Source organism: Myotis nattereri, assembly GCF_964212035.1.
Source record: "Myotis nattereri genome assembly, chromosome: 2".
Taxonomy (NCBI): Eukaryota; Metazoa; Chordata; class Mammalia; order Chiroptera; family Vespertilionidae; genus Myotis; species Myotis nattereri.
In genome coordinates this window covers 124,263,327-124,279,959 of record NC_138076.1, presented here as the reverse complement: position 1 = coordinate 124,279,959, position 16,633 = coordinate 124,263,327, and the positions used below count along the sequence as shown (strand labels likewise).

Here is a 16,633-nt window from a genome sequence, read left to right as displayed (position 1 = left end):
CAGCATGAAGCACTTGAGAGTGCAAAGGCCTGTGGCACGGACCGCCTTCCTAGGCCAGTCCCTTCCCAGAAGCGCTCCCATTCCCATCTTTCACAGTCAGAACTTGTCCCATCCCCTGGCTCTGGGCCTGGAGCAACCAGGGCCCAAGGGTCTGATGAGCCCTCCTCCCCGAGGCACCGCCCAGGAAACAGCACCATAGCAACCGGGCAGCCAACAATGCTGCCAGTAAGGTCTTCCCTATAAAGCTGCCCCTCCTGGCAATGAGGCCCAGAAGAAGAATGGCTTGTAACCCAGGAAGATCACTCAGAGGGCAAAGTAAACCATCCGATGCCAGGAAACCTTTCCTGCAGGTAGGGGCCAGGGCCTCATCTCTGAGACCTACCTTTTTGTTCCCCACTGGGCTAGTGGCTGTCCCCCTGGGTCATGCTTTCTCCAAGGCAGCAGATCTCCAATCTGTGAACTCCCGCTGTCTTCCTCCCTTAGTTCTATGGTACTGTGAACGCGGAGTTCAGAAGAGAGGAGAGGAGAAGCCTGGTTATTAGATCTCCTGGACCGTTGGTCACATAGTGATGATTTAGGGGACTGGGCCCAAGAAACGGGAGTTTTGGGAACCAGAAAAGTCCTAGGAGTGGACTGGCGGGAGAGGCATTTTTGGAGAGCATAGTATCATGATTAGTGCAGACAAATGGCCACAGGCTTTCTGGGTGAGTTATTTACTGTGTGAGATATTTCCTGTGTCTTGCTTTTTGCATCTTTGAGATGAGGACCATAACAACACCTGCTCACAGGGCTGTGAACATTAAGTGAGATGTGGATAAGTACTTTGCACAGTGCCTACATATTTGCTACTGTTTATTTCATGGGGGTGTGGCACAGAAAAGGGAAGGGACGAAGAGCCTAGACGCTTTCTGTATTTGCCTGTATTTTAATGAGAAGGGCAATGCACCAATGACAGGGAAACGAGCAATGGGAGGAGTCCTGGTAGAAAAGCACCCAGGCTTCCTTCTCTGAGGAAAGACTTGCCTCCTACACTTGGCTTGGTTAGGACATTTTCCCTCAGGCTTTCCTCAGGCCTGGTGTGCCCATTAGGAGCATGAGTTCCTCAGCAGGATTGTGGGGGCCCCAGAACGAAGAGGGTGGGTGGAGGTAAGAAGTGAAGAGTGGGAAAATCCAAGTTGAAAGAGGGTGGGAAATCAACCCCAAACCTGGTAGGTGGAAAGAGAACTAAAGATCAACAGTCTACAGCAGTGGTTCTCAACCTTCCTAATGCCGCGACCCTTTAATACAGTTCCTCATGTTGTGGTGACCCCCAACCATAAAATTATTTTCGTTGCTACTTCATAACTGTAATTTTGCTACTGTTATGAATTGTAATGTAAATATCTGATATGCAGGATGTATTTTCATTGTTACAAATTGAACATAATTAAAGCATAGTGATTAATCACAAAAACAATATGTAATTATATATGTGTTTTCCGATGGTTTTAGGCGACCCCTCTGAAAGGGTCATTTGACACCTAAAGGGGTCGCGACCCACAGGTTGAGAACCGCTGGTCTATGGGAATAATACAGAGCCAGCCTACCTGCTGCTGGGCAGGGCCGGAGGGAGACACACTCCCTGCCAGGCCGCCAGTGCCCCAGGAGAGCCCTGGTGTGGAGGAGGCCGGCAGCTCCTTTCCTCTGGGCTGCTCCCGGGAAGCAGAGGCAAAGTGCCCCACGCTTCCTTTGTCCCTCTCTAGATGTTCCTGGCCGAGTCCCTCCCAGACTACCGCACATGGGCTCAGCGTGAGTTTCTCCTCACTGATAAGCCCGGGGAATTGCCTGGCTTCACCCGGCAAACCTACCACCAGCTGGCCCTGAAGCTGCCACCCTGCACAGACATCAAGTCCAAGGTACGCCACCGAATAATCCACCCTTGGAAGGATAAAACCAAGCACACCTGGGGCTTTCACACGTGGCTTGACGTGGGGCGCTTGCCCGCCACCTTTCCCAGCAGGCCTGACAGACCCTATGATAGCAATGTCTGGCGCTGGCTGACGGACTCCAGGGCCCACCGCTATCCCCCAGCAGAGCCCGCCATCCCCCCACCCTCCTGGATGGGTCAAAACAGCTATCTGACCTTCATCAGCTGCACTCCTATCTTCTTGAATGAGGACCTGAAGAAACAGGTGATTTTCAGGACAGTGAAAGAACTAAAAGAAGTGGAGAAACTCAAGCTGAGGAGTGAAGGAAGGGCACCTCCACTTGACACCAATGGCAACATCCTGCCACCAAAGAACTTCAGGAAGTAAGAGGCGCTCCTTCTTCAGGGAGCTCACCCACCTCCCCATGTTCAGGTGACCCCCCCACCCCCCGATTCCTGTTTCTAATATCTAATTGGAACTCTAACTTTCCCACCTCTGAAAACTAAACACTCTTCTGAATGTATCTGGAGGAAAGGGATGGAGGCAAGGGAAAGACAACCAGGGGAGGGGCTCAATCATTTATTTACTTTTTAAATATATTTTTATTAATTTTTTTATAGAGAGGAAGGGAGAGGGATAGAGAGTTAGAAACATCAATCAGCTGTCTCCTGCACGCCCCTACTGGGGTTCGAGCCTGCAACCCCGGGCATGTGCCCTTGACCGGACCCTTGAGCCCACAGGATGATGCTCTATCTATTGAGCCAAACTGGCCAGGGCCTTTCTGCCTTTCTGAAGGCTTCTTACCCTTTCAGCTTTCATTTGTTTTCTCATGAAGCCTTCCTGGGGGATATATATAAAAGAAAGGCAGAAAGGAGGGGATGGAGGGCTGACTGGTGTGAGCAGAGACAGGAATGCAAAAGGACTTATTCCAGAACCCTGCAGCTCCCCCTCCCCCACCCCATCATGGGAACTCACAGATATTGCCATACTGGGTCCAGTCCAGGCACTGGGCATGAGTGGCGGGAAAGGAGGAGAAGAATAAGGATAGAATGTCTTAAATTCCGATCCCACAGGCATTAACAGAAGCATTGAGGGGTTGAAGGGGGAGGCTGTGGAAATCTGCAATCTTAAAAAAAAAAAAACAGCCAATAATTGGTGATTTTGAGAGAAGATTATTCAAGGCCTTGGCTTCTCTCTAGTGTCCCTGCAATGAAGATTTATTATTATTATTTTTTATTTTTTTATTTTTTATTTTTGTATTGCTTAAAGTATTACAAAGGGTATTACATATGTGTCCTTTTTTTTCCCCGCCCTTGACAATCCCCTGGCCTCCCCTACCCCCCCAGTGTCTTATGTCCATTGGTTTTGCTTACATGCATGCATACAAGTCCTTCGGTTGATCTCTTACCCCCCTCCCTCCTGCCCCCCAACCCTCCCTGGCCTTCCCACTGCAGTTTGACAATCTGTTTGAGGCAGCTCTGCCTCTGTATCTATTATTGTTCATAAGTTTATAATGGTCTTTATTATCCATGAATGAGTGAGATCATGTGGTATTTTTCCTTCATTGACTGGCTTATTTCACTTAGCATAATGTTCTCCAGTTCCATCCATGCCGTTGCAAATGGTAAGAGTTCCTTCTTTTTTACAGCAGCATAGTATTCCATCGTGTAGATGTACCACAGTTTTCTAATCCACTCATCTACTGATGGGCACTTAGGCTATTTCCAGATATTAGCTATGGTGAATTGTGCTGCTATGAACATATGGGTGCATATATCCTTTCTGATTGGTGTTTCTGGTTTCTTGGGATATTATTTTTTAATATATTTTTATTGATTTCAGAGAGGAAGGGAGAGGGAGAGATAGAAACATCAATGATGAGAGAGAATCATTGATTGGCTGCCTCCTGCATGCCCCCGACTGGGGATTGAGCCTGCAACCCGGGCATGTGCCCTTGACCGAAATTGAACCCAGGACCTTTCAGTCCCCAGGCTGACTCTCTATCCACTGAGCCAAACCAGCCAGGGCTATTATTATTATTTTTAATTGATTTCAGAGAGGAGGGGAAAGGGAGAGAGATAGAAACATCAATGATGAGAAAGAATCATTGATTGGCTGCCTCCCGCATGCCCCACACTGGAGATCAAGCTGCAGGCCTAACTGGGAGTGGAGGGGGTGGTGGTGGAATTGAACTTTCACCTCCTGGTTCATAGGTTGACACTCAACCACTGAGCAACACTGGCTGGCTGCAATGAAGATTATTGATGGTTAAAATGTGCCAATACTAGTCATACAAAGGTGAAGGAGACTTAGCTCACTCCTCAAAAAACTCAGTCAAATTATAGTGCCAGATGTTCTGTGGTTCCTTTTAAACAGCTCTGTAAGGGGTTAAAATAAATTGTTAGAATTACTCTAGATCCATGAGAAAGCACATTCTGAGCATGAAAGACCCAGAGATTTTGGACAAGGTCTGAGCCTGAAGATACTCATGATTTGCTGGGAAATAGAACATTTATATATAAACTCAGCCATTCTCAACTCTGGTAGAACATCAGAATTACCTGGGCCTCGGTAGAAAACTGTTGAGGTTTGAGCACCACCCAGAAGAGTCTAACTCACTTGGCCTGGGGGCAGCCTGGCATGGCATTAAGCTCCTGAGGATGACTCCGTTGTGCAGCAAGGCCTGAGCACTTCTGCTGTACATGGAAGAGAGCAAACAGGGCTATCTGTGAACCAGGTGCAAAGCATGTTGAGCCACAGGAAATTTGCCACCATTTAACTATGGATTTTAAAAAGTCAAATTCTTGCCCTAGCCAGGTTGGCTCAGTGAATACAGTGTCAGCCTGTGGACTGAAGGGTCCCAGGTTTGATTCCAGTTAAGGACACATGCCTGTGTTGCAGGCTTGATCCCCAGCGTGGGGTATGCAGGAGGCAACCAATCAATGATTCTCTCTCATCATTGATGTTCCCCACCCCCACCCCCCTCTCTTCCCCTCCCTCCTTCCCTTCCTCTCTGAAATCAATAAAATCATATATTTTTCAAAAAGGCTTCCCTAGCTAGTTTGGCTCAGTGGATAGAGCATCGGCCTCAGGACTGAGAGGTCCCAGGTTCAACTCCGGTCAAGGGCACATGCCCAGGTTGTGGGCTCGATCCCCAGTGGGGGGCATACAGGAGGCAGCCGATCAATGATTCTCTCATCATTGATTTTTCTATCTCTCTCTCCCTTTCCATTCCTCTCTGAAATTAATAAAAATATTTTTTTAAAAAGTCTAATTCTCACTGTTGAATCTAATACTATAGGCCTGTAGAAGAGGGAACCATCAAACCAGGTGTTGGAAGATGGCAGGTGAAGGCAGGGAGGGCTCTTGAATAGCATCATATTAACCAGTGATGAGAAGAAGCATGTGTGCTGTATTGGGGAACAGTCAGAATCTGGATAATGAAATATCCTACAATATGTTGAAAGATTGACCAGCTAAATATAATTATTCCAGCTAATGCCAAACACACACACACAAACACACACACACACACACACACACACACACACAGGCCATTTGGAATAGATCAATTTCCAATTAGGAAAAGAGACAGAAGAATTCCCTATAGCCTGATTGCTCATAGCTTATGGAGGGCTGCATCGTACTTTGCCTTCTCACCCCTTCCATCATGCCTGATTTCTTCTCTGACTTCCTGTTCTCTCCACATCCTCTCCCCTCAACAGGTACCAACACATCTCAGCTGGTGGAAGGTTTGAACCCCTCGGCTTCCAGCTTCTGCCCAACCCACTTCCCAGTGCTTCTGCCAGGAGAAGGCCCTGCCCAAACCCTCTGCCCCACTACCAGGAGACGGCGCTAAAGCTGGCCTTGTTGCCAAGTGCGCCCCTGAGAAAGGACCTCGTGAAGAACTACCAAACCCTGATAAAGGACCGCATTGCCTTGCCTCTCCACCATCTCTCCAAGGCACAACCCAGGAAGAGAAAAAGACCTGAATACACCTGGAAAAGCCTCCAGATGGGTGAGGACCACGGTGGGGACACAGACCCCCAGGCTCCAGTGTTCTCAACAAATGTACCTTAAGCAGGAAGCCTTTGGGTGGCTCAAGGACTCTGGCTTCATAGAATGGAGCCTCTCCAGCTCCTCCCTATCTTTGTAGCCCAGGCTCCTCAAGACTCTACTGAAACGCTAAATTGTTACGTCTTCCTTGGAGGACTCTCTCATAGCAAGTGGGAGGATTGGTGTGTGCGTGGGGGGGGAGGAGGGGAGGTGGAGGAGGTGGAGGAAGACAAAGAGAGCAGGGAGAGCAGAGGGGGGTTCCCATTCCCAGGGACAGAATGAAAAGTGGGGGAAAAGACGGTGTGTGTGTGTGTGTGTGTGTGTGTGTGTGTGTGTGTGTGTGTAGGGTTGGGGGGAGGAGGGAAGACTGTAAGAAATGTGGGTAAAAAGTTCCAATCCCATAGCCCACTGGACACTGGAACAAGACTGGGATTATCAGAGTACAGGAAGCTTTTTAGGCAAAAATAACCTCAATTCCACCCCTCCATGGGCCATTTGATGTCCGGAAAAAGACCGGAGGTAACTCTGCTGGGTTGCAGGTCCTACGCAGGGTTTGGGGGAGCAGAGGTCAGGCCTAGGCTGGTGCTAGAGGATGGAAGAGTCAAGTTTGAGGTAGGCTGACCAGGCCTCCATAGAGGGACAGGAGTAGAACAAGGCAAAGGTCAGGGTGGTTCCCCCAGAGCATTATGCTAGGGCCTGTGTGCTGCAGTTGACCCCAGATTCCTCAGCTTTTACAATGGGGTACCAAGGACAAGTGGCCTAAAGTGGAAGCAGGCAAATCACATCAGAAAGGTGCTGACCCAGGCTGGGTGGAGGTTGATAGGGGAGGGCCTGCAAGGGACCTAGTGGAGGTGGCAGGGGGGAGGCAGCTGGGAGGCTGCTGAAGAGTCACCTCATCTCTTCTTGTCCCTGTCATACCCCAGGTTGGTGATCTTCCCCAATTGGCTTCTCTTAGCCTTCTGTCCATTGCTTCTTTGTCTCCACTTTTCTCAAGCTCAGCAGGCACCAGGGAATCAAAACACCACCAGGGTTTTGATTAACCAACCACTAACCAGCTATGTGACCTTTGGGAAGGTCATTGTGTGACCTGTGGGAAGGTCATTGTCCCCTCAGGCTTTCAGTTTTTTTCATGTGCACCGAGGTGGGACTGGGGTATAAATCAGTGGAATAAATAAAATCACATAAGTGAAATACCTGCCAAGTATCCGACACATTGTAGATTCTCCATAAATAAAGCTATAACCATTATTCCTAGAATAAAAGAAAAAAATGGGCAGAATATTACTCATCCATAAGAAGGAATGAAGTACTACCCCTGACCTGGTAGCTCAGTTGGTTAGAACATTGTCCTGATACACCAAGGTTATAGGTTCAATCCCCAGTCAGTACACATATAAGGATTAATCAAGGAATGCATAAATAAGTGGAATAACAACTCTCTCTCTCTCTCTCTCTCTCTCTCTCTCTCTCTCTCTCTCTCATTCTGTTTCTCTAAAATCAATCAATAAATTTTTTTAAAAAAGGAATGAAGTACTGATCCATGCCACAGTGTAAATGAACCCTGAAAACATGCTGCATGAAAGAAGCCAGAAAAGGCCGCCTGTTGTATGATTCCATTTATATGAAATATGTAGAATAGGCAAATCCATAGAGACAGAAGGTAAACTGACAGCTGCCAGGTGCTGGGGAGGAGAGAATAGGGACTGACTGCCTAATGAGCTCAGGGCTTTCTTTTGGGCTGAAAATATTTTGGAACTAGATAGAAGTGGTGGTTATACAGCATCATGAATGAATGAAATGCCACTGAATTATGTACTTTAAAATGGTAAATTTGATGTGTATTTCATCTCAATTAAAAATAATGTTAGGCCCTGGCCAATGTGGCTCAGCAGTTAGAGCACTGGCCCACACACCCAAGGGCTACAGGTTCGACTCCAGGGCACATACCTGGGTTGCAGGTTCAATTCCCTGATCCTGTCAGGGTGTATGTGGGAGGCAACCAATCAATGTGTGTCTCTCACATCGATGTTTCTCTCTCTCTCCTTTACTCTCTCTAAAAATCAAAGGAAAATATCCTTGGTTGAGGATTAACAAGGAAAATAAATAAATAAATAAATAAATAACATAATAATAATTTTAGCCCTGACTGGGTGACTCAGATGATTAGAGCATCATCCACATACACCAGGGTTCTGGGTTTTATCCCCAGTCAGGGCACATACAAAAATCAACCAATGAATAATACATAAATAAATGGAACAACAAATCAATGTTTCTCTCAAAGCAATAAACAACTTTAAAAAATAATTTTAATAAATAGTGCGTGTGCGTGTAGAGAGTTTCCAAATTTCCTTATAGTTCCAAATCTATAATTCTGTTCAACCGACTTTCTCTTTGCCACCTTTTTCCACATTATGTGTATGGGGGTGGGTGGAGAGAAGCCAAGGGTGAAGGAGAATTTCCTGAGTACTCCAGGGAAGTGGGAATATACTCATTCTCCCCTCCTTGGATTAGGAATGGTGGTAGAAAGGAGGAGGTCCCTTCACCTAGGAGTCTAACACATGTCAGAGCTGAGGAGTCCATTAGAAAACAATTGTTTAGAAGGCAAACCAGGGTCATTGGAAAAGCAACTTGCTCCAGGCTACAAAGACAGGCAGTCCCTGGCCTCCTGCTGCAATAGGAAACACAGGGCTCTGAACTAGGTCTCCAGGGCCTATACTGTCATTCTGCTTCTTAGGCTACTTGCCCAAGACCCAGGGTTTTGTCATCTTCACAGTGAGAGGCCGGGGATATATAAAGGGTTAATATGAAGACTTAGGAGGTGGAAGGAAGGAGGCTATTGGAATTCTTCAGAGAAAGCCACCTACTCTCTGACCTGGAGCTGGTGAAGAGCAGAAAGGTAAGCTGACTCCTGCCTTGGCAGACCCAGACCACCCCAGAGGCTGCCAGCCTCATGGCAGGACTTCTACCCCACCCACCACTTGCCTGCTCTGCTCTCTGGACAGTGCCTCCTTCCTGCTGGCAGGTGGACTACAACATTATCAGGGGCTGACTTGTTTAGTTGCCAGCCAGAGATGCGGAAGCAAGACTCCTTAAATTCCTGAATGCCACTGGACCATGGAGATCTGGGAGATAGAATTAGCTTCTGTCCATATGTCCTCCAGGGCCTGAGGACTTCTGTAAGGCAATCCCCAGCTCAGCCTGCCAGCAACTGTGAACACCTCCACCTTCCCACATACACTAATGAATATGGAGTTCTTGAAAGCCTTTGGTGGGATGGAGTTGGGGATTCCTGTAACCCGGGTCTGTCTTAAAGACCTGTTCTCTCACCACAACTTTTTTTTTTTTTTTCAGAGAGGAAGGGAGAAGAAGATGTAACTAGACAAACAATGGGTTTATGCTGCCTGTCACTACTCAAGCCAATTAAGCACAGACAGGGTTGAATCATATATGAGCATTTATTCCAATATTGATGGCAATATGGGAGAGCAGCAGGTCGTCCACAAAATCTGCTCTGCAGCCCACCATAAGCCAGCCCTTATCCAGGTAGAAATACAAAGGAAAGTAGGCAAAAGGGCATATGGGCAGTTTACAGATATGCAAAGGGAAGGGGATCTTCAAAGGGCTTAGTGATATGCAAGGGCTGGGGTTACATGGGGAAACAGCCAAAGGGTAGGCCAAATGGGCAGTTAACAGATAAGCAGGCTCCAGATTTGCAAAGGCCTGCAGGTATGCAAAAATGGGCTGGGGAATTCTGATTTCTGCAACAAATGGGCAGCTCCAAATGGGGAGGGCGGGCTGCATTTCCAGGTGAAACTCCCAGGTCCTGAGTGCAGCTGTCAGCCAAGTTAGAATGTGCCTTCTTTAATCAGAACAAAACAATCACAGTTAACAGAGTATGATTAATATTTCTTACAATACTAGCTGGTTCCCCAACATTCTATTTCTGCCCCTTTTCAGAGAGAGAGAAAGATAGGAACATCAATGATGAGAATCATTGATTGGCTGCCTCCGGCATGCCCCACAACCTGGGCATATGCCCTGATCAGGAATTGAACCATGACTTCCTGGTTCATAGGTCAATGCTCAACCACTGAGCTGGCAGGGCTCTCACCACAACTTCTGAGAGTAGATCTGAGAGGGAGGTAGGAATGGCATCCCTTTCCCTATATCCCCAACATCCCCAGAACACCACTCCACAGAACTTTCTGTGCTCTGCTGAATGCCACCAGCTTAATAGACCTTAATTAATCCCAGCACAAAGGCTTTCAAAGCCTTTGGGTCAACTTCTGGGTCAACACCTTCCCTTCCACAACCTCACTTTCCCTAAGCCCAGGATTAGCCTCATGAGTTGGGTTGCTGAGTCCAGTTCAGGTTCCTGAATTGCTTCGGGCCTGAGGAATTGTTGGGGGTCAGAGAGTGTTGGAAGCTGTGGAGGCCGGGAAACCATGGGAGAGATGCAGGATCAGCCACTTGGCCAATCATGATCTTCAGTCCTCATTCATCAAAAATCCCCATTGCTCCTGGCCGGTGTGGTCAATGGTTGAGCATTGACCTATGAACCAGGTCACAGTTCAATTCCCAGTCAGGGCATATTCCTGGGTTGTGGGCTCGATTCCCAGTGTAGGGCATTCAGGAGGTAGATCAATGATTGTCTCTCATCATTGATGTTTCCATCTCTCCTTCTCCCTTCCTCTCTGAAGTCAATAAAAATACATTTTTAAAAAATCCACATCCTAGAGAACCAAGATGGCGGCATAGGTAAACACCGGAGAATGCTGCCTCGCACACCACTTCAAAAATACAACTAAAAGACAGAACGGACATCATCCAGAACCACAGAAAAGCTGGCTGAGGGGAAATTCTTCAACTAGAAGGAAAGAGAACAGCATACCGAGACTCAGAGGAGGCGCAGTGCGAAAAATAAAAAGGTGCGGAGGTGCGCACGGCGCGGGCTGGTGGCTGAGGGCGCGGTTGTCGTTTTCAATGGGGAGGGAGGCTCAGGCCCTGAGCTCCAGTTCTGGGCGAGTCTCTAGGGACCCAGACTCAAACGGGAGAAGCGGGACTGTCTGGCATCGGTCGGAACGCAAGGGCAGCTTTCTCTCTGAAGTTTGCAGCGGTTGCTGGGACTCTGAGTGGCAGAGCCTCTGGGGACTGGACTGAGAGCAGCCATAACTGCTCCCTCCACCCCGCCCCATCCAAGCCCTGCACAGAGCCGTTTGCTGGATAGCCTCAGGCAAGGGCTAAATTAGCATCTCCCCAGAGGACAGAAGTTTTCCCACTGCAGACACAGCTGACTCTCACAGCCAGTTGGCCTGGAGGTCAAATCACCCCCAGTATTTCCTACAACAATCAAGGCTTAACTACAACAAGACTGCACACAAAGACCACTAGGGCATGCACCAAGAAAGCATAAAAAAAAATGCAGAGACAAAGAAACAGGACAAAATGGTCAATGGAAGATATAGAGTTCAGAACCACACTTTTAGGGTCTCTCAAGAACTGTCTAGAAGCCGCCGATAAACTTAATGAGATCTACAAGAAATTTAATGAGACCCTCGATGTTATGATAAAGAACCAACTAGAAATTAAGCATACACTGACTGAAATAAAGAATACTATACAGACTCCCAACAGCAGACCAGAGGAGCACAAGAATCAAGTCAAAGATTTGAAATGCGAAGAAGCAAAAAACACCCAACTGGAAAAGCAAAATGAAAAAAGAATCCAAAAATACGAAGATAGTGTAAGGAGCCTCTGGGACAGCTTCAAGCGTACCAACATCAGAATTATAGGGGTGCCAGAAGATGAGAGAGAGCAAGATATTGAAAACCTATTTGAAGAAATAATGACAGAAAACTTCCCATACCTGGTGAAAGAAATAGACTTACAAGTCCAGGAAGCGCAGAGAACCCCAAACAAAAGGAATCCAAAGAGGACCACACCAAGACACATCATCATTAAAATGCCAAGAGCAAAAGACAAAGAGAGAATCTTAAAAGCAGCAAGAGAAAGAAACTCAGTTATCTACAAGGGAATACCCATACGACTGTCAGCTGATTTCTCAACAGAAACTTTGCAGGCCAGAAAGGAGTGGCAAAAAATATTCAAAGTGATGAATACCAAGAACCTACAACCAAGATTACTTTATCCAGCAAAGCTATCATTCAGAATTGAAGGTCAGATAAAGAGCTTCACAGATAAGGAAAAGCTAAAGGAGTTCATCACCACCAAACCAGGATTATATGAAATGCTGAAAGGTATCCTTTAAGAAGAGGAAGAAGAAGAAAACGGTAAAGATACAAATTATGAACAACAAATATGCATCTGTCGACAAGTGAATCTAAGAATCAAGTGAATAAATAATCTGATGAACAGAATGAACGTGATTATAATAGAATCAGGGACAAAGAAAGTGAATGGACTGACTATTCTTGGGGGGGAAAGGGGTGTGGGAGATGCGGGAAGAGACTGGACAAAAATTGTGCACCTATGGATGAGGACAGTGGGTGGGGAGTGAGGGTGGAGGGTGGGGTGGTAACTGGAAGGGGGGGAGTTATGGGGGGGAAAAAGAAGAACAAATGTAATAATCTGAACAATAAAGATTTAATTTAAAAAAAAATCCACATCCTAGCCGGTTTTGCTCAATGGATAGAGCGTTGGCCTGTGGACAGAAGGGTCCCAGGTTTGATTCCGGTCAAGGGCACATGCCCAGGTTGAGGGCTAGGACCCCAGTAGGGGGCAATCATACAGGAGGCAGCTGACCAATGATTATCTTTCATCATCATTGATGTTTCTCTCTCTCTCTCTCCCTCTCCCTTCCTCTCTGAAATCAATAAAAATATATATTTAATTTTTAAAAAATCCTCAATCACTGCTCCCTGAAATGACAAGTCAGAACCATGATTCTCTCTCCAGCCTGCCCCAAACTCACTTCCACCTTCCCCAGGACACTCTGGCCTCTTATTTCCACTCATCACTGACTCGATTGCTCAAGCCTTTTGTCTTCATGCTTCTCTTCCACCTTTGAGCTCTTTCCTCATTGTACTGTCCACCAAGCCACATACATTTACTCTTTTCATCACACCATTTAAGTAATTTCTGCTGCCTATTATTATATTTGGTGATTTTTGTGGCTATTCATGGTTGCCCATCTCAGGTTAGTTTCCTGCCAACACACTTTCTGCAGGTCCCAAGACATACCCTTGCAAATGCCATGTGCTTGTAAGATAATGCTGCTGCATCTTGCCATTGTTCAGATTCTTAGGTGGAAGTTTTGATGGGCTTCTTTTAGCCCACCATCATTTTCACTGGATGTTCACTGAACACTAACACGAGGTATCTATTTATATAAAATCCCTGGGTGTAACACCCATTACGACCAGGCTTGACCAGCCGGAAGGAAGTCAGTCCTGCAGGGGTCACCTTGGCAATGGCTGTGCCCTCCCCGAACTGTTTCCCGTGAGGGCAAGGTTTGAGGCAGGAACTGGCCCTCAGAGCATGGAGGCATATCTTTATAAAGTTTTAATACATTATATTAGATGTTGTGGTGGTACTGTTTTCCCCACAGCGTCTACAGGAATTGCTGCAAATTTACTTCTCGGTGGAAGAACCTTCCATTCCCAATATAAATGACCAATTCCATTAAATGAAACTTCAATTTCTAGACTCAATATAAACAGTGAAGTTGCTAAAACTATTAAAAAGGCCCTTGCCGAAACCGGTGTGGCTCAGTGGATAGAGCGTCGGCCTGCGGACTGAAAGGTCCCAGGTTCGATTCCGGTCAAGGGCATGTACCTGGGTTGTGGGCATATCCCCAGTAGGAGATGTGCGGGAGGCAGCTGATCAATGTTTCTCTCTCATTGATGTTTCTAACTCTCTATCTCTCTCCCTTCCTCTCTGTGAAAAAATCAATTATATATATATATATATATATATATATATATATATATATATATATTAAAAAAAAAAAAAAAGGCCCAACTTCTCATTATTGATGAATGCATCATGGCATCCAGTCATGCTATAAACGCCATAGACAGATTACTAAGAGAAATTATGAATTTGAATGTTGTATTTGGTGGGAAAGTTCTCCTTCTTGGAGGGGATTTTTGACAATGTCTCAGTATGGTACCACATGCTATGCAAACGGCCATAGTACAAACGAGTTTAAAGTATTGCAATGTTTGGGATGTTTCAGAAAGTTGTCTCTTACAACAAATATGAGATCAGAGGATTCTGCATATAGTGAATGGTTAGTAAAACCTGGAGATGGCAAACTTGATAGTAGTTTTTATTTAGGAATGGATATTATTGAAATCCCCTGTGAAATGATTTGTAATGGCTCTATTATTGAAGCCATTGGAAATAGTATATCTATAGATAATATTAAAAATATATCTAAACATGTGATTCTTTGTTCAAAAAATGAGCATGTTCAAAAATTAAATGAAGAAATTTTAGATATACTCGATGGAGATTTTCACACATATTTGAGTGATGATTCCATTAATTCCACAGATGATGCTGAAAAGGAAAATTTTCCCATCGGATTTCTTAATAGTATTACTCTTTTGGGAATGCCATTTCATAAATTAAAATTGAAAGTGAGCGCAATAATCATCATGTTATTGAGGAATCTTAATAGTAAAGGGGGTCTTTGTAATGGTACCAGATTTATTATCAAAAGATTACGACCTAACATTATCAAAGCTGACGTATTAACAGGATCTGCAGAGGGAGAGGTTGTTCTGATTCCAAGAATTGATTTGTCCCCATCTGACACTGTCCTCCCATTTACATTAATTCGACGACAGTTTCCTGTGATGCCAGCATTTGCGATGACTATTAATAAAGCACAAGGACAAACTCTAGACAGAGTAGGAATATTCCTACCTGAACCCGTTTTTGCACATGGTCAGTTATATGTTGCTTTCTCTCGAGTTTGAAGAGCATGTGACATTAAAGTTAAAGTTCTAGGACTGTCTAGGGCGGGGGGATAAAATGGACAAATATGTAATACCCTTTGTAATACTTTAAGCAATAAATTAAAAAAAAAAAAAGTTAAAGTTCTAAATGCTTCATTACAAGGGAAATTAGTCAAGCACTCTGAAAGTGTTTTCACTCTTAATGTGGTGTACAAGGAGATATTAGAATAAGTTTAATCACTTTATCAGTCATTGTTTGCATCACTGTTGTTTTTATATCATGTTTTTGTTGTTTTTATAGCATGTCTCTGTTGTTATATTTTTTGTTACTGCTTATTTATTAATAAATTTATATATTATTTTCATATACATTTTACTAATTTCCTTTCATCTCTCACACTTCTATTATAGAGAAAGGGCAAATAGCAATATTAAAATATTTCCTCTAATTAATTCCCTTTTAATGTGCACAAATTTCATGCACCAGGCCACTAGTCATGACATGGTTCCTATATAATGGTCAATGACTTTGTTAGCATGAGTACCACTGGAAAGTGGAGATCATGTCTAGGAGTGCAAAGGGCAGGCCCACAACTTAGGCAAGGAGGAAGAAAAAAATGGAGGGAAATTGAAACAGAAAAGAAAGTAGATAAACACAAGAGGAAGGAAGAGGAATGATGACTCCAGAGGAAAGGCGAAACTGGAGTCTTTTGGAGCTTGGAGGTCCAGAATGTTTAGAAAAAGTAGGGCAATCCTGCCAGATTCTCTGAGGGAACTTGCAGGATAAAGATTAGGGTATAGCCTTGGCCAGTTTGTTCAGTGGTTAGAGTGTCGGCCTGCAGACCAAAGGATCATGGGTTTGTTTTCTGATCAAGAGCATGTACCTTGGTTGCAGGTTCAATCCCCGGCCCTCCTGTCGGGGTGAGAGCAGAAGGCAATCAATCAATATGTCTCTCTCACACTGATGTGTGTTTTTTTCTGTCTCCCTCTCTCCCCACCCCTTTTCCTTTCCACTCTCTCTAAATATCAATGGAAAAAATATCCTCACTCCTGTAGTAAAAATTAAAAAAAAAAAAAGATTAGGGTACAGAATCCAGGGGATGAGGGGATGGCAAATAATCCCCATGGGTAGAAGGGAAAGGGGATGAGTAGAAAAGGTAATTGCCTTTGAGTGAGTGCTTATGGCATCAGCAGGATTTTGTGACTTGAAAAATCAGGTGGGGAGCTCAGCAGGCTGGTCCAGTGTCTCATCATTTCAGTTGCTGGGGGAACAATGGCCTGTCTCCTTCTGTGTCCTCTGGAATCCTGCTGAACAATTCATTGAACAAATTTTGTGTGAGAAGAGAGAGAAGAAACAAACTATGTGTTAGGTAATGTTTTGAGAGCTTTTCATGAATCAACTCATTTAATCATCACAACACTATGAGGTAGGTCCCATTATAGCCTCCATTTTAGAGATGAGGTGTAGAGAACTCTTAACATTTTGCTATTCTGCTTCTCATTTAAACTTCACAGCTATTCTACAATTATATGTTATTTCAGTTTTACAAATGAGGAAACAGATTCCAAAAGATTAAGTACTTCACCTAAAGTCACCCAGTTGGTAAATTACTGAGTTCCTTTCAATATCTGTGTTCAGTTTGCTCTCGTCAGTAGAGACAAACACTTGGCCTTGGTTTTGCCATCCATACAATCATCCTAGTGGCAAATAGAAAAAGTTGCCTTAGCCTGGTCGTTTTTGGA

At 45.0% G+C, this 16,633-nt stretch overlaps 1 protein-coding gene across 1 annotated transcript; it reads left to right on the top strand.

The window, feature by feature from the left end:
* Window positions 1-278: 278 nt before the first annotated feature.
* TEX52 (testis expressed 52) lies at window positions 279-2,294 on the top strand (the record flags this gene model as incomplete). The annotated part of the gene is made up of 2 exons (XM_081084580.1): window positions 279-350; window positions 1,743-2,294. The coding sequence occupies 2 exons, from the start codon at window positions 279-281 to the stop codon at window positions 2,292-2,294; spliced, it is 624 nt and encodes a 207-aa protein (XP_080940706.1).
* Window positions 2,295-16,633: the final 14,339 nt, after the last annotated feature.